This window comes from Lissotriton helveticus, chromosome 11, assembly GCF_964261635.1.
Source record: "Lissotriton helveticus chromosome 11, aLisHel1.1, whole genome shotgun sequence".
NCBI classification, from domain to species: domain Eukaryota; kingdom Metazoa; phylum Chordata; class Amphibia; order Caudata; family Salamandridae; genus Lissotriton; species Lissotriton helveticus.
This window is the reverse complement of record NC_136072.1, coordinates 1,025,885,362-1,025,911,295: the sequence shown is the minus strand read 5'-3', so window position 1 is coordinate 1,025,911,295 and position 25,934 is coordinate 1,025,885,362. Positions and strand designations below refer to the sequence as shown.

General features: G+C 49.8%; 1 protein-coding gene across 4 annotated transcripts in view; it reads right to left on the bottom strand.

The window, feature by feature from the left end:
• The window catches only part of HECTD4 (HECT domain E3 ubiquitin protein ligase 4), a 2,216,728-nt gene that overhangs the window by 1,786,199 nt on the left and 404,595 nt on the right, over positions 1–25,934 (bottom strand). For all 4 annotated transcript variants that reach the window (XM_078667422.1, XM_078667425.1, XM_078667423.1 and 1 more), the window contains exons 19-20: positions 14,485–14,638; positions 13,188–13,288 (exon numbers count right to left, since the gene is read on the bottom strand). In XM_078667422.1, the coding sequence (XP_078523548.1) occupies positions 13,188–13,288; positions 14,485–14,638 (255 nt within the window). The remainder of the gene's footprint in view (positions 1–13,187; positions 13,289–14,484; positions 14,639–25,934) is intronic.

Genomic DNA, 25,934 nt, shown 5'->3' with positions numbered 1-25,934 from the left:
GATGGCAGCGCTGCCGGGGGCAGGATCAGAATCGGCGTAACATTTAATAACAGTGCACAAATATATATACTAAAACAGTTACATTACAATGAATTACAGTAGGCGGAGCAGTGGGTGTGGTCAATAGCAGTCGCGAAAGATAAGGGTGAAAATGGGTGTAACAGGGGCGTATACATAGACATGTGATGCAAACGTAACAGAATATGTCATAAATGGGGCGGAAACATGGAGGGGGCTACCTAAGAAGCCGGGACCTCTAACCTAATGGTGCGCGCAAACTGACAATGACGTGTTACTAGGAGAAGCTGGGGGCTATGAACTCTGTGCTAGGAGCAGAGACTGAAGTCTTGGAGAGTCAGGGCGACATGTGCCTAAACAATATCTAGTATCTGATGTTTAGAGAACATGTTGATAGAATCCAAAAGTTATCGGGGTAAAGGCTAACGGACTCTAAGACTGGAGCATGCATTATTCTACATGTAGTGCGTGATGAAGAATATTAAATGACCATTAAATGCAGTATTTCTCTTACATGGAGACGTAAAGGCTAGACAATGACGGAAACTATTGATGCGATTCAGTAGCTTAGGAATGCAGAGAAGGAGGGCTGGACTGATAACTAGAATCATAACATACTCTTGGCAGACTCAGAGGCAGAGCCAGGCTGAGCCGGGCACTGTGAGGCAGGAAGTAAGTGAAAGGTCGAGGATACAGGTGGGGGCTGTATCGCTCCTCAGCGAGGACTCAGAAGACAGGAGCTGAATCTGGTGTCCGGGCCCTTTTGAGGCCTAGAAACGGGGACTTTACAATAAAATAACGTGCACACTGAGAAACGTGGCAACGCAACTTTACATAGGCCTGATATTCGTAGTATTCACGAGAACTGGAAACTGGCATACTAGAGATGGACACAACTGTAATTGCGTCTTTAATCAAACATGGGGGATACATATGCATATTTAATCATGCACACATAACATAAGATGGAGGACACGTAGGGACACAGAACATGGCAAAATTTACTTTTCCACAGTATCCCTATCTTTTACAAATTAACACAGGTGACCAAAATAAGGGACAAGGGATCAGAGTTCAATATACCTCTTGTCTACACGGCGCTCGAGCCGCCTCGCCAGAGTCATCAAGCGCAAGTCGCAAACCACAAACAACCGGTCTCCACCGCGCAGACAGAATGGATTGGTCCTGGATACCCAATGTCTTGAGTAAAAAAGCTACCTAACCCAGACTCAATTTTCTCCGGGCCCATGTGGAACAAGAAGCGCCCTCAGAGTTTAACAAAGAAATCAAACGTTTCATTCTGTTCATGGAACGTGCATGGCTTCCGAGAATGGCTCATGATCACGAAACACTATCTTTCTTCTCACGACAAGACATAATCCTGATCCAGGAGTCATGGAAATTACAACCGACTTCAATCCCAGGTTTTAAAGAACATCATATATTTGCAGAAAGTCTCGCAACGCACGGGCATCCCTGCGGCGGACTATCAACATATGTAACCCATAAATATAATTATTGGACATCAGAAGAGGTGGATGTGGGTCTGAATTGGGCCCGGGTGACCAGAATTACCGAAGCCTCGCCACTGGGGATGGAACCATGGAAAATTTTAATATTTAATATTTATATCCATCCCAACAGAAAGACACAAAAAGAAAAATACGTGACCCTGTTGTCACTGATCAAGGTAATGCAAAGAACCCATTCGAAATGCCCATTGGTTATTTCCGGGGACTTCAACAACGCTCTTATTGCCCAAAAAAAGGCGAAGGCGAAGACGACCGCAATCAGTGGCAGAAAAAAGCTAGCATCCACCATAAAAGAATACGGACTGTCAATCCTGAATGGCAATACATAGGGGGATAGGCCGGCAGCCGTCACGTATCTGAGCGGCAAGGTCCATTCAATAATTGACTATTCAATAGAAGTGATGAGTTAATTCCCAGCATCGAATCATTTAGTATAGAACATAGAGTAGAAAGTGATCATTTACCCCAAATAATAAGACTGAATATTGTACCAAGTATGGCACCAAGTACGACCTCCCTTCTTCACCACGCATCAAAGTTCAATCTAAGAAAATTAAAATGGCGTGGTGACGGGCTGGGCAAAATCATGGACTCAGTTAAAGCCCATATGGCCAACCTTGGGACCCAAAAAGAGGAGGAGCTAGTATCCAACTGGGAGCAAACGATTCAGGTCCTACAGCAAAATTTCCCAGCAAGGTCAGGGAACCAGAGTAACTTCAACATCAAGAAGGAGCCTTGGTTCAACATGGACCTCAGAACAAAAAAAAGAAAAGTCGCCAAGGAAGCCCGAGCGCTTGCAAGTAAAAAAGCATCGGGGTCAGCGGTAAACAAATCTAACCTGAATGGAGCCAGGAGCACCTATAGGAAGGCACTGAGGGTCGCAAAGTACTCGCATAAAGAAACCATCTGGAACAAACTGTTAATTGCGGGTAAATATCCTAACATCCGGGACTTTTGGGGTATCATAAATGACCTAAATCAAGGAGTAAAACTCCAACAGGAAGCTGGGGTTAGAGCAGAAACCTGGACCAGACACGTGCAAACGCTATATTGCAACACAGATTCAGGCCCCGTTAATGGTTATGGGGCAACACAGGAAAACACGGAGCGACCAAAAGGAGCCACGTACAAGGAAATTAGTGCCTGCGAGCGGGAAAAAGCTCAGAAGGGGCGAATAGAGCGAGACGACCTAACCACCAAAAATCAAGTAAGGATGATAATATCAAGACTAAAGGCAGAAGGCGCGGCCGGACCAAACGGGCTGCCAAATGCGATCTTTAAGCATGACCCGGACCTGTGGTCATTGACCCTAACGCCTCTGTTCAATCAAATATACAAACGAGCAGTTACCCGCCTCTTGGAAAGGCAGTATCATCCACCCTATATTTAAGCATGGCGACCATCGTAACCCCACTAACTTTAGATTGATATCGTTAATAGACGTAGAGGCCAAGCTCTACGCTTCATGCTTTCTACTAGAATTACAAGCCTGGATAGCAGAAACAAAGATAATGCCTACATTTCAAACAGGTTTTAGGCAAGGAATGGGAACTATCACAAATTTAACTTGCCTGTCCATTCTAACGGACCAAGCGGTAGCAAAGGGATCCCGTTTGTACGCCTGTTTTATAGACATTAGGTCTGCTTTCGATCGGGTGAATAGAGAGCGCTTGTGGATGAAACTAAAGAGCTGGGGGTTGCACACCAACTTTTAATAGCCATCAAAGCCCTACATCGTCACACTTGGGCAAGAGTGAATGGAGGTAGCACAACCAGGAGTATCCCGACACACCAAGACCTAAAACAGGGCTGCGTATTAGCCCCCACCCTCTTTAACCTTTTTCTCTCTGACCTCACAAGCGCGCTGGAATCGGCAGATAGCCACCCACCATCTTTAGCCAACAACCCAATACACTACCTACAATATGCCGACGATATTGTATTGCTGAGTAAAACACCAATCGGCTTACAAAGAGCTATAAATAAATTAACATCGTACTTAGAACGGGAAAGCCTGGAACTAAAAAAAGAAAAAACTAAAGTGGTCCGTCTAGTAGATCCGCATAAGTTAAAATATAAATGGTTGGCCCAAGGGACAATAGCGTTGCAGCATTGCGCCCTTCCTCACGGGCGAAGCGTCTCCCGCGATGCGGGAGGCGCAAGCAGTTTTGAATTCCCCAGTCAAAAAAGGGGCAGGGCCTCGTCAGCGGTGTTGGCCCTGCGGTCTCCTGGGCCTCAGTGCTCAGCCAGTAAGTGGAAATATGCCCCAGCAGCGTTACGCCCTTCCTCACGGGCGAAGCGTCTCCCGCGATGCGGGAGGCGCGAGCAGTTTGGAATTCCCCGGTCAAAAAAGGGGCGGGGCCTCGTCAGCGGTGTTGGCCCTGCAGTCTCCTGGGCCTCAGTGCTCAGGCAGTAAGTGGAATTATGCCCCAGCAGCGTTGCGCCCTTCCTCACGGGCGAAGCGTCTCCCGCGATGCGGGAGGCGCGAGCAGTTTTGAATTCCCCGGTCAAAAAAGGGGCGGGGCCTCATCAGCGGTGTTGGCCCTGCGGTCTTCTGGGCCTCAGTGCTCAGCCAGTAAGTGGAATTATGCCCCAGCAGCGTTGCGCCCTTCCTCATGGGCGAAGCATCTCCCGCGATGTGGGAGGCGCAAGCAGTTTTGAATTCCCCAGTCAAAAAAGGGGCGGGGCCTCGTCAGCGGTGTTGGCCCTGCGGTCTCCTGGGCCTCAGTGCTCAGCCAGTAAGTGGAATTATGCCCCAGCAGCGTTACACCCTTCCTCACGGGCGAAGCGTCTCCCCAAGGGACAATAGTGAAAGAACAAGGGAATTACAAGTATTTGGGAATAACAATATCAAAAGGTGCTAACTACAAGGATCACAAAACAGCTCTACAAGCAAAAGCACAATCTTTAATCTTTGCGTATCATTCGTTAAAAGTAAAAATGGACTGCCCTAACTATAACCATCTATTAAAAGTAATGGCAGCGCAGATCAAGCCCACCCTATCTTATGGCTTAGTTACGTGGTGTGGCAAGGAGGCCGATCTTTTAAATGAACTACAGATTAAAATTTACAAAGCGGTCTTCAATCTGCCAAAATCCGCCTCAGCTTCACAAGTCAGACTCGAATTTGGACTGCAAAACCAGAACTTCCGGAGCATGAGCGGCTTCGTGAAACTCTGTTATAAACTTCGATCTGCAGACCCAGACACACTGGACTGGCTGAGCTGGGAGGAAATAAAAAAACGGGAGGATACCGAAACCCCGACCCCCTGGGGAAAGTTTCTGAAACTCTGCGTGGAAAAGCTGGAGCTGGAATCAGTCTGGCCTTTTGGGACAGATAAAGCAAGCCTAAGCAAATTAGCCAATGCGGCAGTAAAAAGGAAATCCTTTTTGGAGGATAAAGAGACACTGGCAAAACGCTGGCATGGCTGGACTATTATGAATTCCTTTACAAACTCAAATCCACTCGCATACCTATTATCCCACTTCAGTGGTCATTTAAAAAAGGCTTTTACAGACTATCGGATGGGGATGCATGTATCAAAGGACCTACTACCGTCCTGGAAAACCTCCGACCAGAAGGAGCAATGGCGCCTCTGTGGGTATAAAACTGAAACTCCTGCCCACTTTTTTGTGTATGTCCGGCGCTGATAGGTCAGAGACGACTTTTATTGAAACCCATTTTTAATGCGCTAAATATTCGCTCTAGTAGACACGCAGTTACATGCTGGCTCGGAGGTTCCTCCATAATCTTGGCATGCCGCGGAGTTAAATTTCTGGCAGAAGTAAGAAAACGCCTTGGACAAATCGAAAAAGGGGAACACCCAGTTGGTGGAACATTAGGGACACTTTAACTGAGGATCTTACACGTTTTGACCCCAATTTTAACAGATGCTGAGAGTCAACAATTCTAGTATTTTAATACATTTTGTATTGCTATTTTATCATGCGAATTTTGTAACAATTTTAACTAATTACACACATAAAAATCTTTTGACTTGACTTTGACTATAAAGTGCAAGTTCATCCTGGGGAGCGTCACTGTAAGTTAGTCCTCTAATGTTATCCAAATCAAAGATAACTGATTTGATCGACCTTTGAGGATAAAAGTCTGCGAGAACCCACCCAGAGTCATATCATTTTAAGTGCAGAATCCTTCAGTTGAAGCTTTAGTCTACTGACCAATCATCGTAATGAGCTACCTACCTCAGGCAGAAAAAACAAGAGTAAAAGACAGTCCATCCCTTTTTACGGAACATTTTGCACTTAAACTGCTAAAAATATGAACAGATGAACAAGATCGAAACCACTGGTTCTTTGCACTCATTCTCCAGTAAAACAGTAACATACGAGTTACTTACCTTCGGTAATGATGTATCCCAAGGCGCGAGACTGGATCCGGAAACTTTTTGCCACGGCATCCTTAGGCGCCGGGGGCGGGTTGGCATCACGCGACTCCGACCAGGCGTTGTCCGCATACGTGACGTCAGTGAGGCCACATAAGCCCACCCCAGAGTTTTCTTCGGAGAACTTTTCCGCACCACAACGCGGAGCCAAAAGACAAAAAACTGTGGATACATGGGAACAGTGTGTAAAACAGCAGAACAAAGGAAGAAGACACCGTAAGGAAGTGCAACACTGCAGTGTCCAAAAGCAGGGGCAGAAGAAAGAACAGAGCAGAGCCCTGAGCAGCCACCCTGCCCGTATGTAGACAGCCTCCCCCCCCCCCCCTCTTCAGGAGACAAGGAACCTACATAGGTCATGACACATGTAGCAGACCTACAACCCTCATGCAGAAACAAGGAAGGGGAGCCAGTCCCATAACAGACAGGAACAATCAACCTCCAAGTCACCCCAGCGTAGAGGGCAACCACCCCCTAAGGAACAAGGGTGAGGCACAACCAGATGACCCCAACATAGAGGTTAGCAGAGGGGCCAGGACCGATAGCAGCAAGAGGAAGAGAAGGGAAGGGAGGGGAGGGCAGAGATTAAAGGCAAATCTCCCATCCTGGAGTAGCCAGAGCAGCGGGGCACAGAAGCGCCGTAACCCCATCCTCCAAAGAACCAGGAGGAGAAATGAACAGCAACAAGACGGAACCACCGCCATGAGCATAAGAAAGCACTCACAGGAGACACAGCCCCCCACCGGGAGACGAGTACCGAAGACCAGCCCAAGGGTCCTCGCAGAACGAGGAGGAAGGGCGGGCCCTGAAGGAATCTGCGGCTAGAATCATCTCTACCAGATGCATCGTTACCGAAGGTAAGTAACTCGTACATCTGATAGAGACTACTAGCCGCAGATTCCTTCATGTAGAATAGATACCCTACCAATACACACGGGAAGGAGGGTCTGCGAAAGGACCCCACCAGACTGGACAGGACAAGGGCCCTACAAGGGCCTCGACCTGCGGACCAGGGAAGAACCTCGTCCCTTCCAGGAAAGAGCACCCCCCAAGCCGAACATCACAACCCCAAGAAGGAGGAAGGAGGAAGCAGGAGGACTGAAGAGGCCTGGACACTCACAACAGAGGAACCAAGGGCAAGGCCGGAGAGCCCAAAGCACCCCACTCCCCCCAATGCAACAGAACTTCCATCCAATGCCAGGACAGGCCGAGGAACAAGAAGAATAAGAAGAAGTCCAGAGGGAAAAGAAGGTGAGCCCACCCAGAGGGAAGGCAACAGGCCAGCCAGAATGGCACCAATAGTCATATGCCGCCAGAAGCAAGAAGAACAGCCCGGGCCCCAGAAAAAACAGGTAGGCGACACCTGACAGGGGAGAACACAGAAGCATCCCAGCCCTCAGGACAGGAGCAGGAGGAAGAGGAGATGCCCAGAAACCCCCCCCACAAGGGGCCTCGCACACGACCTCAAGAAGCAATAGCAGCATACATAAATGCCATGGAGAACAGGCACCTGAAGGCGGCCATAACTCCCCAGCAAATCTCAGCTATATAACAGCTACTACTACCCCACATAGGGTACATTAAGTCCCAAGACATGGGAACGCTCTTTGGAAGAACTTCCGCAGCAGAGAAAAAACAAAAGGGCCGCGGGAAAAACACTCCGTGGAAGGTTTGACAAACAGCCCAAAACAGAAGGCCTAATCTGCGGGCAACGTCTGCGTAACAACTCCAGCAAAAACACACATAGTCAACAAAGGGCCGTCCAGCAGCCAATAATGCCAAAGTCCCAAGGAGGACTCAAACGCTCAGAAAACACACTCTACAGCCAGAACAACCGGCCCAAGAGGGCCTAGATCAGCCCAACTCAGCAGTCACTGAGGAGGGGAAGAAGGAGGAGGAGGAGGATAAAGCTGGAGGAGGAGGATGGAGCCCTGCCAGGAACCTTTGGATGGCAGAGTCAGCCGGGGCATGGAACAACAGGCTGCCATCAAAAGGAAAATCAATGAGCCACTCCTGAATATTTTCAGGGAATACGCCGTCCCGAAGCCAAGCATGGCGACGGAGGGCGACTGAGGAAACTATGGCCCGGCCCAGTGCTTCCGAGATGTCCAGCTTGGAGCGGAGAATAAACGCCGCTGTCTCCCGGCCATTCAAAGCATGATGCCGGAAGTCCACCTGAACAGTCTTTTGGGAAGCTGCGGATCCCAGAGACTCAGCCGAGTCCCACAAACAAGAGGAGGCCCTAGCCAATTCACACAAGGTGTCAAGGGCCCGCAGGGCAGCACTGGTCGAGGCGAACATATTGCGCCCCCAAGAGTCCAGCCAGGGGGCCTCCCGGGACGGCAGAGTTAACAGCGGCGGCAGGGAGGGAAAAGCGGTCTGCAACAGTGGACTGGCAGCAGAGGGGTGGACGGAAAGGCACGCCGGGGCACGCGGCGCCAGAAGGTGTCAGTGCAGAAGGTGTTGAGGCACCAGATCCCCCGAGGCGAGATGCCTCCAACCCTGCCCCCCGTCAGGGAAGAAAGGAGCGAACCCTCAAAGGGAAGCAAGCTCTCCCTCCCACCAGAGCCCTGGTGGAGAACTTCCAAGAGATGGTCCGCCGGGAAATGAGCAATCGGGTCACCCATGCGCAGAATGCCCACAGGCGTGGACACCATGTGAGCGAAGGCCGCACCTGCCTCCATAAGACCCCACAGAGAAGAATGCAGCTCCTCCGTGGGTGACGGCTGCAAACTAAAGCGGCCGTCCTCGAAGCCAAGCGGCACGGGCAAAGGCCAGACCTGGAAGTCAGAAGGTACCTAAGAATGGGGGACCTGCCGTTCCTCCGATGAACACCTCGGCCTCAGAAAAGGCGGGGAGCCACCCTTCGACGAAGCTGGTGAAAAAGACACCACAAGGCGGCCAGTCTCCGGGGAAGAGGACACCAATATGCAGCCAGCCTCCGGAGAAGAGGGAGCGTCCGAAGACGCATCCGGGGCACGAACTCTGTGTGGAGCCGTAGAGTCTGCACTGTGAGGCAGGACGCCAGCACCATCCGGCACCGAAGGAGAGACCGGATAGAGCTCCTCCAAGTCACACTGCGCCGGGGACCGGAGCGGAGCCGAAGTGGCCAAGGGGCGGCACCGGAACGACGCCGACTCGACCTCCGCTGAGGCAGCCGCCTGCATGGAGGAACGAGAAGGACCGGGGGAGTGCAACGAAGCCCTCCGCAAGCCTTGGCCCAGAACGTGGCGGAGGTGGTCCGGCGTCTCATGCGGCAGCGCCAGGGACGATTCAACCTCCGACGAGGCAGCTGCCTGCGGGGAGGAACGAGAGGAGCCCGGAGGGGGACGAGGGGTCCACACTCAGCTTTGACCCAGAGCGGGAAGAGGATAGGTCACCGACCCCTGTTGTGCCACCCGGAGTAGCAGGAGCCGGAGGGCAGAGCAGGGCTCGAGGATGCGGCCCGAGCCCTGGCGACCTCCTGCGACACCACAGGGACTCCCGTGGGAGTTTGTGGCGAGGCAGCGGCGCCGTGGTCTGAAGGAGGGACCCCCAGAGGGGCCGCACCCCAACAGCATCACATCCAAGCCTGGATCCGAACCAGTCAGCCCCGGCGACGGAGGGCCCCGTGCAAGGCAAGGGATCCGCTGACGCCCCAGGAGGGGATAGTGGAGGAAAAGCCAGCGAGGCCTGCAAGGCCGCCGCATATGTCTCCATCTGGACTCTCGACGGCCCAGCACAGTGAAGCGGTGGATAGGGGGCATTACCCGCGGAGAGCACATGCCCCCAGGAGGCCGAACACCAGCCCCCGGGGACAAACTATGACACTTACCCACTGGGGAGCGACGCTCTCGCGACATCTGAGAAGGACGAGGACGATGACCACGGCCTTATCTGAAGCCGTCTGCCGAGGCTGATCGAGGGGAGGAAGTCGACCTGGAGAGACAAGCCAAGGGTAGTTTTATCCAGAGCTCCCGCCGCGGCTTCAACTGTTGGCATGCCTCACAATCAGTGGTGCCGTGCTCCTAAATACCACATACAAATGAGGTGAGGGTCTGTCGCCGACATAAGACGCCCACACTACGTGCAAGTTTTGAAGCCCGAAGGCATTCACACATTGTTCCACCAAGAGAAAAGACAATGGTGAAGAAAAAAGGGCCCAAAACAGGCCCGCAGCAAAGACCGGATCCGCGTTGCACGAGGAAAAAGGAAAAACTGACGTAGGCGCGCTGGGGCTTATGTGACCTCGCTGACGTCACGTACCCGGACACCGCCTGGGCGGAGTCACGTGATGCCGCCCCCGGCGCGCAGGGATGCTGTGGCAAAAAGTTTCCTGATCCAGTCTCAGGCCTGGGGATAATTCTACGTGAAGGAATCTGCGGCTAGTAGTCTCTATCAGATAGCTATGATACCCAAATGGAACAAAGACCGCCCTATACTGTTCCACTATAGGCTGATCGGATTACTAAATAAGGCTAGGGAGATTCCAGCAAAAATCTTAGTGAACAGATTACAAAAGGTGATCTGACCTTAATTCAGAAGTCCCAAGTAGACTTTCTACCCAATAGAAACATTAGACACCATTTTGGCACTGTTTGTCACCTACTATGGCACGCAAGAGAGTCTCTAAAACTGACAGTGAGTGGTACATTCCCTTGATGAGGAGGAAGCCGTTGATCAAGTGGAATGGAGCTACCTTTTAAAAGTCACTGAAATCTTTAACCAAGGTGAACTCTTCATATCCAAAGCTCACAGGCTGTGTGGCAATGTCTTGGCGTAGGTGACATGATGTAGGGGATTTTATCTGAGCCATTCCCAATATAAAGAGGTACGAGACGGGGCTGCCCAGAGTAACATTTACTATTTCTAATGGCTCTGAAACCACTAGTCACAACCATACAGATCACCTAACATTAAAGGGACTCACACCAGCTGCAGAAGAGGAGAACGTTTTTTTGAATATGGATGACAGGATGCTAACATTAACAGAACACAGGACTTTATTACAGACTCTTACTACCTTAACAGAAAGATTTTCCGGCTTCTTTGGATATAAAATTAAATGGACAAAGTGCAAGGCACTCTCAAAGCTCCCCAAATACAGCAGTGCTGAAAGGAAGCCACGTTGTATGGGACACACAGAACCTCACATATCTGGGAATACTACTCAATATTCGCCCAGCTGATATGATCTTGTCAATGTAAAACACTCATACGAACTCAGAGTTCCATATATGGAAGGCACTAAACTGATCTTTCTGGGACTGATTACCAGAGATTAAAATAATAACATCTAGATGTTATTATTTGTTAAGTGTGCTTCCTTTCTCAGTCAATTTGTGACTGTTACATCAAATTGAGTAAGACATCAAACTCTTCTTTTGAAATGGGGACAAGACCTCATAGGACGCCTTCAAAGCTTCACAAACACACCACAGCAGGATGAATTAAGGCCCAATAATTCAGAGTATACAATCCTCCAAGATAAAGGTCCCCCTGCCAAATATAAAAGCGGGCGGCCCCTTGGTTTAATCACAGCGGAGACAACTCTGTCTTCGTCATAAGCAACCCTCTCCGCAAGGCCTGTGGTGTAAGGGTCGTCGGAGGCAGACCTCTAATTCTACCCACCTAATTTAGGTGGGCAGAATTAGAGGTCAGCTTTCACTGACCGTGACTGCCAGAAAAGCCCTGGCTGTAACGGGCAGTGAAAACTAATAACTACTCCCCCCCTCATCTTGGTAAAGGTGAGGGGAGGAATCCCATGGTGAAGGGAGGAATTTATTTTCCATTTTTAAAAAGAAAATCCTGCGTCTGGATCTTTTTGGGGAAAATAAAAACGAAACAGTTCCGTGCAGGGCTCCATCATGTTGACAGAGGCCTGCACCAAACTGTCAAACTGTAAGCAGCACTGACAGGAACCGCCATGTCGGTGGATCTTGCCAATGCTTCAGAAATGTCTGCCAGCGTTTGTAAATTTGGCAGGTAGAGTAGAATCAGCTGGCAGACTTTAACTCTGATTGACCAGTTATTTAGTGCAGAGGCGTCTAAAAAAAGATCCCCATTAGCAGGTCTGAATCAAAAGTTCACAAAAAAAACAAATGGCTCTAGTTCTATGTAATAAAGTTCTCAAGTCAGAAAACATAAAACTTATTTTCTGTGGTGAGGAGTTTCATCTTCCAAATCTCCAGTTTAAAAAAAAGATGTACACACAAACATGTATCTAATGTTGGGATTTTTGGAATCTTGTACTAGAACCCTTGCTAAATCTCTCTAACGAAAACTTAAAGTAACACAAACCTTTATTAACTACAATGCTAGCATTCAATTAAAAACCTAAAGAAAAAAATCTGTCTGTTGCTTAACAAATGAAGATGTGGAATGTAGGTGTCCTGCAAAGCAACGCACCACTATCACAAAGATAAAAATCCTATATCACAAGTTCAAACACTCAAAAGCAAATGCCTAATATAACAATTCTTTGAGCATGTAATTTCGTGCAAACACTAAGGGCCTCATTATGATGTCGGTCAGAAAGGCTGCCAACGGAAACATTTCTCCGACCGATTACGATAGAAGGTAACCGTCTTTCCGACTCTGTTCAGACCAGCATTCGGAGACTCCGAGTCAGCCGGAGCCGAATCGTACAGGTCTATGGACCGCGTTTCCGACCGACATATTATGATGTCGGATTCGGACAGCCTTTCCAAATCGGTCTGTTCGACACAAATTGGCGATCGGAAAAGGACTTTGGGGGCCCGTAGCAAGCCCACCTTCTCCCGGAGAAATTTGGTTGGGGCCTGTGTGGGTACCCATGGGACCTCTCTTTCCAAACTATGAACAGTGTGGCAGGCACCATGTGGGCCTGCGACAGACTGAAAGGTTTTCCACAACCACCCCGTTTTTCAATGGGAGCCTATGTTGTCATTCAGAACATAGGGTCCCGTTGAAGTCAATGGGAGTCCGACCGAATGGTGTTCGGAAACATCGTAATCAGTTTGTCTGACTCGCCAAACCCTATTGGGTCGGAACAGATTCCGACACAGAGACGGTCGGAATGCTTTCCGACCAACATCATAATGAGCCCCTAAGTTTTTACTCTGGATTCTGTTGTCATGAAAAAAACTGTGTCAGTCTAGATTCACTCTGCAATATTAATTAACAATGATGAATCTGCCAAGGATTTTCAGTCTGCAAGTATGGAAAATGCTGAAATTCAATAAGGAAGTTTGAAAACATTAAATAAAAGAATTACCTGTCCTCAACAAACAGCTTAATTTTTGGTTCAGCTGCACCACTGGGAGAACTGCCCACTTCTGAGAAAACAGGAGACTGGGTCTTAAGCAGCAAAGCGGTCTGTAAGAAATAACATCCTATAAAAAATGTAAAAAGTCTAGAGAACTACATCTATAATCTAACAGGCATATGGAATGGCCAGTCTTGGGACTGCAGCACTACATGAAAAATGATATAGCTATTGCTAAACAATTAACAAGAAGGTTAGTACACAAGTACTTATTCAGTTGTAGTCAGCTAAGCTTTGATACAAGGCAAAGGATTTGCAGATTCTGAGGTGGCATCCTTTAGTGAATACTGTGCCCACTCAATTCAGCGAACTTTTGTTCTGCCAACTTACTATACAAGGCAGTCGGAACAGTCTATGTGAATTTTCCTCCTAGTAGGCAGGCAGCTGCATTATTCAAGGGATGTCTGATCTCACTTATCGAACTAGTTTCTCTGCTCCTGCTCCCATCCTGGTTTACTACTCCACCTTCTGTAATTTTACCTTGTCGTCACATTGAAACTCAAGTGCCTGGTCAGTAGCACATAAAATCTTCAATAAATTAAATTGCATCCATATTCGGACTTTCTATGACTGCTTATTAAGCACTGCTCTAGAGATATTCAGAGTTTGATTTCCAAATATATAGTAAAGATCTTTCTAATGTATGGGCCCAAGACCAGGAAAGAGAAAAAGAGAATTTTGAAATGTACCAGTTTCATAACATATTTAAATAAACTATCAAATACAGTGATATATACCCTACTCAGAGAGGTCAAATGTAGTAACATAAGCAATGACAATTCAGTGAGAAAGCTGATCTCCTACTGATTCAAGACTACAGTGTGCTATCGTGTGCCCCTGCTTTACGTAGGTCATGAAGATCAGAACTGTGTCCATTGCCACATCTGAAGGGAAATAGTGAAACAGAACACAGCAAATTATTTCGGCTTAGTATGTGTTCCAGACTGCTGTTCAGCAGATTCTGTTGTCTCAGTTGATCAGTGCCTGGTCCTCACGAGTCAGTGGAGCAAAGGAAACAGACAGTGCCTTGAGGCAGAACTAACAGGTGGTGGGGTCATGGCTGTTGAAGTAAGAACAATGTGTCAAAACCAGAAGTCTCACTGGTTAATTACACGCTATTAAATTTGAGATTTTCCCATACACACAAATTGTAGACAAGGACAATGCAGTAATAATAATACTAAGAAAAAAATCGAAACCTTTTCTATACCAGCAAATTAAGATTGGTCATTCACACTAGATGTACCTGACTGGTGTAGAGAACAAGCTGCACAAGCTGGGGCATCAGTGCATCTGCCATTGTCAACGTCTGTAAGTTTGGATGCATAAGAGTTGTCAACAATACTGGAAGAAGATGGCCAAGCATAGTCGCCTTGGTTACTTGTTCCAGACCTTTTAACCTTCAAAAACAGAAATACACATCTTATTGCAAATTCACCATGAAAAAATAGCAACATTACTTCGAAGGTTCTGCAAATCCGTTTTATTACCATCCATTTGGATATCTAGATTGACAGCACAGCTGTTTGCAAGGCCTGTTATTACCAATTATTTAACACACACTCAGTTTGGGGCTCTCTCCCCAGAGTGGAATATTTCTCTGTTGCTTCATACTATTGGTTGTTTGGTGAATCATTCCATCTCTTATGGAGAAATTACATTGGAATGGTAAAGGACCATTGTACATCTCAAATGTACACTGAATTATCAAACAAGAATTCTATATCTCATAGATATATTCTAAGCGTAAAGCAATTATTTCATTTTTTCTTAATTACTTCACCCTAAAAAAAATCACCTTGACTGCATTCACATACTGATACAATATCATTAGTTAAAAATAGAGAATCTTTTTTCTAAGACAACAGACATTTTTGTGGTAATGATAAAACTCCATGTTAAATCACTATTATGATTACTAAATCAATGAGACAGGATAGACTATTGCATATATTTTCAACATAGTTTGAAATAGGATAAGAAGGAGTAGTTTCTGTCCTCTAACTCCAGTTCTGTAGTAGGGGTATCTCTGTTATAGTCATAATCTAGTGAATAGTCCCGCCCATGTGCGTGGACCCCGGCAATCAAAAATAATCTCTTAAGTTGTCAGAAAATTGCAGAACTGCAAAGACACTTAAGAGAAAATTTAAAGACAAATAATGCAGCCTATATCCACAGGCTACACTGTCCAGTACTTCAACTAGAAATTCCACCAAAAATCCACAAACAGCAAAGCCTGTCCGGATTTCCCTTGTTTTTCCTGCAAAACCCCTCAGAAATGATAGAGAGGAAGACCTGGACAGACAAGCCCCATAGGCTGCCATTATGTGGCTTAAAAAGGATACTGTGCCTTTAAGAGAACCTTCCAGAACCTTCTCTCAGTATCCCAGAATGCATAGCAGGTCCAACTTACTTTCAGTTCTTTTTGAAGGCGTAAAACGCCAGACCTGTCGCATTCCTTAAGGAACATTTCTCTCCACCGGGGAGGCGGGAGGGCGCTTATGACTATAACAGAGATAAACCTACTACAGAACTGGAGTTACAGGACAGAAACTACTCCTTCTATAGTAGGGGATCTCTGTGTATAGTCATAATCTAGTGAATAGAATGGCAAGCCCATCCCCACACCAAAGCGGCGGTGGAGAAAAGAGAATTAACGCCACTATTGTGCGAACAGATTTCGCAGCGAAGCCTGCCCAACCTGAGCGTCTGCCCTGGCATCAGCGTCCAGGCAGTAATGCTTAGCAAAGGTATGAACCGACTTCCAAGTGGCCGCCTTGCAGATTTCTGCAATCGGAACATTACGGAGCAAAGCTGTCGTGGCAGCTTTGCCCCTGGTGGAATGAGCCTTCGGCTTACCTCCTAAGGTCTTATTAGCTTTTTGGTAACATAGCTGTATGCAGGACACAATCCACCTAGAGATAGACTGCTTAGAGGTCGCAAGACCCGTCCTGACAGATCCATAATTGATAAACAATTGGTCAGACCTACGAATATCTTTGGTCTTATCCAGATAAAACTTCCATACCCTCCTAACATCCAGGGAATGTAACGACCTTTCCGCTGGAGATGAAGGATTCTGAAAAAACGTAGGTAAAGTTATGGTCTGGTTGACATGAAAATCAGAAATAACCTTGGGAAGAAATTTAGGGTGAGTACGCATAACAACCTTAGCAGCATGAAATACAGTATAAGGTTCTTGGCAACACAACGCCTGAATTTCACTCACCCTGCGGGCCGATGTAATGGCCACGAGAAACGCCGCCTTCCAGGACAGGTGCTGCAACGAAGCCATATGAATAGGTTCAAAAGGCTCCTTCATCAACCTGGACAGCACCACATTCAAGTCCCATGAAGGCGAAGGAAGCCTGACAGGAGGGAACACTTTCTTCAAGCCTTCCAAAAAATCTTTGATCACAGGGATCTGGAAGAAGGAAGTCTGCGAAGGGCATTTCCTGTAGGCAGTCAAAGCAGCAAGATGAACCTTAATAGAATGGACATTAAGGCCAGACTGCGCCAACTGTAGAAGATAAGGAAGGATGACATCTTCCTTACAAGTCGTCGGATCATAGTTCTTAGACTTGCACCAGATACAAAATCTCTTCCACTTGTAAGCATAGGAAGTCCTAGTGGAAGGTCTCTTAGACTCCTTCAGTATGTCCATGCAATCTGCAGGGAGATTCAGATGACCATATTGCACTAACTCAGGAGCCATGCTGCCAAACTCAAAGACGAGAGGTTGGGGTGCAACATCAACCCCCCGAACTTCATGAGAAGGTCCGGCCTGCACGGCAGCCGAATGTGAGGAAGGAGAGACCGGTGAAGCAGGTCCGTGAACCACCACTGTCTGGGCCATCCCGGGGCAATCAGTATCATCCGCGCCCTGGACTGGGACAGCTTGATGAGAACCGTCGGAATCAGGGGAATGGGTGGAAAAGCGTACAGAAAGCTGTTCGACCAGTTGATCCATAACGCATTCCCCAGCGTCCCCGGCTGGTAGTACCTGGAGGCGAAGTCTCGGCATTTGCTGTTTTCTGCGGTGGCAAACAGATCTACGTCTGGAGTCCCCCACCTTGCGAAGACTTCTCCTAGTACTTCGTCGTTTATGACCCATTCGTGGTTTTCCTGAATCAGTCTGCTCAGCGCGTCTGCCTGAACATTCTGCACACCTGGCAGATGGGTAGCCGTTATCGTCAGTCCTCGAGCCAGAAGCCAGCGCCAGATCGCCTGCGCCTCCTGCGACAGGGTGCGTGACCTCGATCCTCCCTGCTTGTTGAGGTAATACATTGTGGTTGTATTGTCCGTCTGCACAAGGAGAGAGTCGGTCTGGAAGGACGGGTGAAAGGCCTTCAGTGCCAAGTGAACAGCTCTGAGTTCCAGGAAATTGATGTGGTACGTGGACTCCGCCGGAGACCACGTCCCTTGAATCTGTAGGTCTCCAGAATGCGCTCCCCAGCCCTGGAGAGAAGCATCCGTCACGATAACCTGAGCGGGAATGTCCTTGTGGAAGGGAACCCCTCTGAGGAGATTCTCCGCTGAACACCACCACTTCAGAGACTGAAGAGCATGCAGAGATAGGCGTATCTTGTCGTCCCAAGATCCTCTCCTCTGATCCCACTGATCCTCCAAGCACTCTTGCAACGGTCTCATGTGCAGCCGTGCATGTGGCGTCAGGAAGATACAGGAGGCCATCGATCCCAGCAGAGAAGACACCGTCCTCACTGTCGTGGATGGAGCGGACATGAGAGCCCGAGCCTTCCGAAGTAGTGATAATCGTCGCTCCTCCGAAGGAGACACGCTTGCTGACAGCGTATCGATGGAGGCTCCCAAGTACTGAATGCACTGGACTGGAGTCGGAACCGACTTGGACATGTTGATGTGCAACCCCAGCTTGTTCAAGAGAACGCACGTCTTCTGGAAGTGTGCTTGCGCTTCCGCGAAGGAGGAGGCCTTGATCAACCAGTCGTCCAGGTAAGGGTAGACAAACACCTTGTTCTTCCTTAGGTGTGCTGCTACCACCGCCATGCACTTTGAGAATGTTCTCGGCGCAGACTTCAGTCCGAATGGCAGTACTGTATATTGATAGTGATTGGCGCCGACTTGGAACCGCAGGAACTTCCTGTGTTTGTGTGCAATGGGCACATGGAAGTAAGCATCCTGGAGGTCGATGGCACACAGCCAGTCTCCCCGTTGCAGCTGAGGATAAATCTGATGCAACGACAGCATGCGAAACTTTTCTCTGCGAATCCATTTGTTTGCTTGTCGCAAATCCAGAATGGGCCTGAACTCGTTCTTGTCCTTTTTGCGAACCAGAAAGAAGCGGGAGTACAGACCTCTTCCCCTTTGAGACAGAGGTACGACTTCGATCGCCCTTTTCCTTAACAGGATATCGGCCTCCGCCTGGAGCTCGCGCAGCTGATACTGCGAGCTGACCAGAGGGATCGATGGAGGAGGGCTGGTGAACCGAAGACTGTATCCATTGCAAACAATATTCAGCACCCACTTGTCCTGAGTAATTTTTCTCCACTCTGCCAGAAAAGATTGAATGCTTCCCCCCACCGGAGCGGGTAACAGTTGACGGGGAAGTAAGTGCTCAGGGCCTAGACCCGGCCTGGCCCTTAGTCGCTGGTGCCGACTGATGGCCGCCTCTGCCCCTCTGGCGTTTCTGGAATGGTCTTCTGAACTGCTGCTGCTGTTGTTGCTGCTGTTGTCCAGAAGACTGGCCACGCCCTCTACCTTGACCACCGAACCGGCGTTGGAACGGACGGTACGTCTTCTTGGTCTCCTTGGGCTTCTCCAAACCCACCGCTGTGAGCGTCTCAGCCTCCGCCTTCATGCGGGCCATTTCGTCGTCAGCGTGCTTCCCGAACAGGGTTTCGCCAGAGAATGGCAGATTGGCAACCCTCTGCTGAGCGTCCGGTTTCAGAGACGTAAGGCGGAGCCAGGCATGTCGTCGCTGGTTTATTCCGTGGCAGAAACCATGCGCAGCCAGAAGAGAGGAGTCGGCTGCAGCGCTGATGACCTGATTCGCCACCAACATCCCCTCGTTAAGCACCTCCTGGAAGTCTTCCCGCTTGTCCCGCGGAAGAAGTTCCACAAACTGTTGAAGAGATTCCCAGAGGGCTCTGTCATACCGACCCAGCAAGGCCGTGGCACTAGCCGCCTTCATTGAGGTCGCCGAAGTCCCACAAACTCGTCTCCCAGAGGAATCCAACCACCTAGATTCCTTGTCTGGCGGAACAGTGGAGGAAGGCGTGGTGGCATGTTGTTTGCGCGCCGCCGTCACAATCACCGAGTCTGGAGGGGGCTCCAGCCGCAGAAAGGCCGGGTCCGAGTCGGGAGCCCGGTACTTCTTCTGCAGTCTGGAAGGCGCCGCCTTAGTCACCGCAGGAGTAAGGAAAAGATCCAGGGCCGGTTCTTCGAGGCCCGGCACCAGTGGCAGTAACGGCCGAGACAAGTGCTTCTGATGGAGCGTCTCAAAGATGACCGAGGTCTTCGGAGTGGGCACTGTCAAAGTAATGCCCAGTTTCGCTGCACCCCGTAACAGCACGTCCTGGAAGGACACCAGATCATCGACCGGTGAGACCCGCGTGTCCGGCGAATCTGACAAGGTCGGGGAGTAGTCCCTGGTCCCAGACGACCTGGTCCGTGAACGAGACCTGTGTCTCCGGTGGCGCCGTCTAGATCGCGTTGAAGATCTATGACGCGAACGTTCCCTTCGCCCGGAGCGGGAGCGTGACCTCCCAGCACGTGGGCGCTCCACCGGTTTCCGTGGAGGAGTCATCCGTGGTTTGTCCCGGGGCTTCGGGGTAGGCGTACCCTTAGGAGGTGTCGGAAGCAGAGGCAGGGACACTGACCTCGGAGGCCTATGAGGAGGAACTGGCGGCAGAGGCCGCCCCTCAGTAGACGGCGGAGGCAGGGAGGGGAGAGGCGGCTTAGCCGGAGGAGCCTCCTTCGGTAGAGGAGGAGGAGGGGTCACAGGCCTTGGTGGCGTATATACCACCGAGTACCTCGTGCCCGATGACTTCTTCGAGGAGGGGGCCTGTGAGCCAGACCCTCCCGAGCGTGAGCGACGCCTCCGACGTCCGCCACCAGATCCGGCGTGACTTCTGGCGCCAGAATCCTTCTTGCGCCTCTTAGAGGAGGTTGAGACCCCAGGAGACGCTGATCTCTTCCTGCTCGACGTCGAGCGTTTCCCATGCGTGGAACGGCTATCTCTAGGCTCTGGCGTCGAACGCCGCCTCCTCGACGTCGAGCGTTTCTTCCTCGACGCCGATCGTCGCCCCCTCGACGACGAGCGGCCAGACCTCGACGGCGAGCGTCGACTCTTCTTTTTCGAAGACCGCTTCCTCACTGTCCTCGACGCCGAGGGTCCCCCTCGACGTCGAACTTGTCGACGGCGACCGGCGGTGTCGCTTCGACGGCGAGCGCCGGTGTCTTCGTCGACGGCGATGCCTCGACGTCGACGATGACGTCGACGACTCCGACGGCGGTGACTTTGACGGCGGCCTGGCCAGGCCTCTCGACGATTTCCCACGCTGTCTCGACCCGGAGCCCCGGGGAGAAGGGGAACACACCGTCGTCATCCCTCTCGACGTCGTCATCGATGCTATCGACGTCGACGGAGACCGGGACCTTTTGCTGGTCTTCCTGCCTCTGGGGAGCCCCCCAGAGGCCTCAGCAGGGGCAGAGGGAGCCTTCCCAGCCTGCCCAGACCCACCTGCAGCCTGCAGACGCCTCTCCTCCAGGCCTTGGAGCCTAATCTTCAGTCTTTCCCTCAGGGTCCTTGTAGAAAAGGCCTGGCAGATGTCACAACCTTCAGGGACATGCTCATCAGGGAGGCAAATAATGCAGACGTCGTGTGGATCAGTCTTGGCCTTCTTCCTCCCACATGCTGGGCACTTGTCGAATAAGGCAGGCATTTTAGATCCCTAAAAGCCTGAACAAACACACAGAAGTGAACAGGAAACACCAAGAATCAAAGCAGAACACTTTTAAAACCAAAAAAAGTGTCAAAAAAACTCCCAAAAAAAACCTAAAAAGGGGAGAGCTCAATGCACAGGGTCCTGTAAGCAGGAGCCGGAAAAAAGAACTGAAAGTAAGTTGGACCTGCTATGCATTCTGGGATACTGAGAGAAGGTTCTGGAAGGTTCTCTTAAAGGCACAGTATCCTATTTAAGCCACATAATGGCAGCCTATGGGGCTTGTCTGTCCAGGTCTTCCTCTCTATCATTTCTGAGGGGTTTTGCAGTAAAAACAAGGGAAATCTGGACAGGCTTTGCTGTTTGTGGATTTTTGGTGGAATTTCTAGTTGAAGTACTGGACAGTGTAGCCTGTGGATATAGGCTGCATTATTTGTCTTTAAATTTTCTCTTAAGTGTCTTTGCAGTTCTGCAATTTTCTGACAATTTAAGAGATTATTTTTGATTGCCGGGGTCCACGCACATGGGCGGGACTATTCACTAGATTATGACTATACACAGAGATCCCCTACTACAGAAAGGTATATTCCCTCACTGAGGATTGTGTAAAGGTTGCTTGTGATTATTTAGAATATCTATGCTTTCAATCATCATTACAGTGAAGTAATTTGTGCTTTCCAAGTACCGTTTGATTATGTTGTAGAATGATGAAACTGGGTGCCCAAGCTGAGTAAAGATGAGATGGAGGAGGAGGAATGCCTAGATTTGAACATGTTTGTGGCTTAATAACACAACTTGAACATATGCCCCAAGTTATGCTAACAGCAGCATTTCAAGAAGTAAGGTTATATCACCACTTGGCTGTTTTCCATTTTTAGCACAGGGAATATGTTGCTCAATAGTGCTATTGTAGCAACCTTGCCTTGTGTTGCATGTTTACTGGGAATACCAGAGAAAGCATGATGTATGGTCATCTTGGCTAACTGAACACCTGTGGGTTAGATGTCACCCTTTCTTAGGAAGTTCCTGATTCTGAATATTTACTACTGCAGAAAAATCTCTAGGATTTCCCACTTCTATTTCTTCCATTTTCTTGTTGTATGCCTCATATGGGATTCCTCATCTAGCAAGCCGCACCCTTTTGGATTCTGTAAACGGAACTCGGCTCTCTGCCTGAAACTGCCGCTGGGTTCCCCGCTGTCACCGCAACGACTGGCCGGACCCGCTCCGCGGGTCCCGCTGCGCGGTTGACAGCCTTGTTAACATCTGTCCAGCGAGCGAAGGTTTGGGCGTTTCCTTGTCCGGCAGGGCTGCGAGCTTTCACCGGGGGACTCCAAGGACCAGGAGCCCCCGCGCGCCCGTCACCACCTGGGCTGCTCTCCCTGCCGGCTCCGCCCCCACTCCCGTCTTAACGGGCGACTGAACATTGGCCCAGTGGATTCCTCATCTAGCAAGCCGCACCCTTTTGGATTCTGTAAACGGAACTCGGCTCTCTGCCTGAAACTGCCGCTGGGTTCCCCGCTGTCACCGCAACGATTGGCCGGACCCGCTCCGCGGGTCCCGCTGCGCGGTTGACAGCCTTGTTAACATCTGTCCAGCGAGCGAAGGTTTGGGCGTTTCCTTGTCCGGCAGGGCTGCGAGCTTTCACCGGGGGACTCCAAGGACCAGGAGCCCCCGCGCGCCCGTCACCACCTGGGCTGCTCTCCCTGCCGGCTCCGCCCCCACTCCCGTCTTAACGGGCGACTGAACATTGGCCCAGTGGATTCCTCATCTAGCAAGCCGCACCCTTTTGGATTCTGTAAACGGAACTCGGCTCTCTGCCTGAAACTGCCGCTGGGTTCCCCGCTGTCACCGCAACGACTGGCCGGACCCGCTCCGCGGGTCCCGCTGCGCGGTTGACAGCCTTGTTAACATCTGTCCAGCGAGCGAAGGTTTGGGCGTTTCCTTGTCCGGCAGGGCTGCGAGCTTTCACCGGGGGACTCCAAGGACCAGGAGCCCCCGCGCGCCCGTCACCACCTGGGCTGCTCTCCCTGCCGGCTCCGCCCCCACTCCCGTCTTAACGGGCGACTGAACATTGGCCCAGTGGATTCCTCATCTAGCAAGCCGCACCCTTTTGGATTCTGTAAACGGAACTCGGCTCTCTGCCTGAAACTGCCGCTGGGTTCCCCGCTGTCACCGCAACGACTGGCCGGACCCGCTCCGCGGGTCCCGCTGCGCGGTTGACAGCCTTGTTAACATCTGTCCAGCGAACGAAGGTTTGGGCGTTTCCTTGTCCGGCAGGGCTGCGAGCTTTCACCGGGGGACTCCAAGGACCAGGAGCCCCCGCGCGCCCGTCACCACCTGGGCTGCTCTCCCTGCCGGCTCCGCCCCCACTCCCCACTCTCCCAACTACATAAACAACGTGACCTTCCCGCTGCGCGGGAGCGCGCGGGAGGGCGCCGGGAGAAGCCCGGGACAAGGGCGGGACCGTCTGTGGCCGTCCGGGGCCGGAGGAGGCTGGGCCGGGCCAACCCCCTAACATCCTATATCCTACGTAACGGCATAGACAAGGTATTATTATTGACTCATAGACACAATTGTAAGAACTTTTGATATTCTGTGCCATTGTACACTGTTGCTCAATCCCCAACTTATAGTATCCCTCCATTCCCCTCCTTGCCGCCAGACGGGGGTCAGTGGGTCCTTCGCAAGCACCCATTGAATCGCCCAGGCGCAAGGTCGAGTAAGGGGGGTAAACGAGGTTGGGTTGGGTCCAGTTCACTTGAATATTTGTCCTATATTCTCGCGAACGCGTATTCTGAGGCTCAAATACCTGCCCTTACAAAATGGCCCTTAGATCTGGAAAGCAGCGTCTAGTGCACATTCAAACTTCGAAGGGGATAGTCTCAGGCCCCTTAGATGCCTTTATTACGAGAGCAACCGGTATACTGGAAAAAGAAATTGAACTGGTTGAACATAGATTGTCTCTGGACCTAGTTACTGGTAAACGCTCTTCAATAGGTGATTTGGCTCGTGTCAAAAGTCCCCTAACTAATGCAGCATTTAATTGCATTTCAACATCAGACACCGACATAATTATCCATGAAGAAGGGATTGAAGCCCCTACATCTAGGCTACACGAAAACATGGACGTGACCTCCAAAAGTAATGTGACCAGCATAGAAGAAAATAGCCAATCTTCTGCGCTTGAAACCTCCCAAATAAATGCCTCTACTTTACCTTGCACTCCTGCCCCACCAATAGAAACCATCAAACAGGTACCACGGAAAAGAAAACATGTATCTAGCCCCGAGGGAGGAAAGACACAGAAACAACCTAAAATAGATTCCGAGAATAGCCCCTCCCACTCCCAGTCCATCCAAATACCACAGATAGTGTACTGTCCATCATTGGCCCACTCAGGATCCTCTAACCCTTGTCCAACCTGCTTTAGCAGCGATGACATCCTGCTGGCAAAAATGGAAACAATAGTTAAAAATTTATTGTTTCCGGTGGTAGAAAATATAAGGATATTGTCCGCTAAAATAGATGTCCTAGAAGCGGCAACCAATATTAACATGGACCTCTTACAAAATATATCTGGCACTAAGCCAAGAGGCCAAGTCTCTAAAGGGGGTCCTACCCAAAGCACCGGGACAACCACAATAAAACCCGCAGTGATGTCATCCACTAATACTAATAAGAAATCTCTAACAGGGCCAAAAACAACTCCCATATCTAGAGCCACCAATAAAGACACATCGAAGGTTAAACCTGCAGCGGTGGCCAATAACGCTCATGGGGCAAAATATAAAGCTAATACCGCTCCAAAGCAACCAATAAACAACACAGCATGCGCCCCTGTGTCAAATAGGGATAATAAAACACCAAACCTAGATAAGAACAAGAGGTTAGATAATAGAAACTTACATAAATCCCAGAGAGTCAACCTACCCCCAGAAGCGGCTCAGTACACTATTGTATTAACAGGAGTGGCTCCACTCAAAGAGGGCACTAGAGAATCCCAGGTGGATTTGAGGAACAAGGTTACGTTCTGGTTGAATAAACATCGCCCACTCCCCCCGTCGTCCCCCACCGAGATCTTATATGTAAGGAGAGTAGATTGGGTTGGAAAAGAAGAAAAAGATCTAGAAGGGGATTGCATCTTAATTTCTTTTAGAGATCCATGGGTAGTGGATAGAATCCAACGGAAAGCTAGATTTGCCCGTTTGGGAGATGTCCAGACTTTACATCTTGGCTACTTTTATCCCTATATAAATCAAAGAAGCCGAACGGGATATAACCCATGGAAAGTCAAAGGGGGAAGACCCATAGACCCTGTAATATATCACCCCCCATATTACCCCCCCCTCTACAACCATTTTGAGGCACTGTCTGACCTAGAATGGGTTGATTGACTACGTGCATCTAACCAGTCACCCAAACTAGCACTGGTGAAAGACGAGGGAGTCCATAACTCATCTATTTCCACCCCAGAACTGGTAGATGAGTGCCACTCAACTCACGAAACTAGCGGGCCAGTAAAGGGTTTTTTTGGGGTTAAAGGCACTACCCCGAATGTAGAAGAAGTAGAACTAATAAATACCCATCTATTGAGCCCACAATCCCCGTTTTCTGCTGGCAACAGCCCTACAGAGATAGACCTGATATGTTCACATTTGGTGTCCTGGAATATCGCTGGAGTCAAAACACGGCTGGTATCTGACGACTGGTCGGAGTTTATAAGTAGCTATGAGGTAGTGATACTACAGGAAACATGGGCTACAGCCCCGTT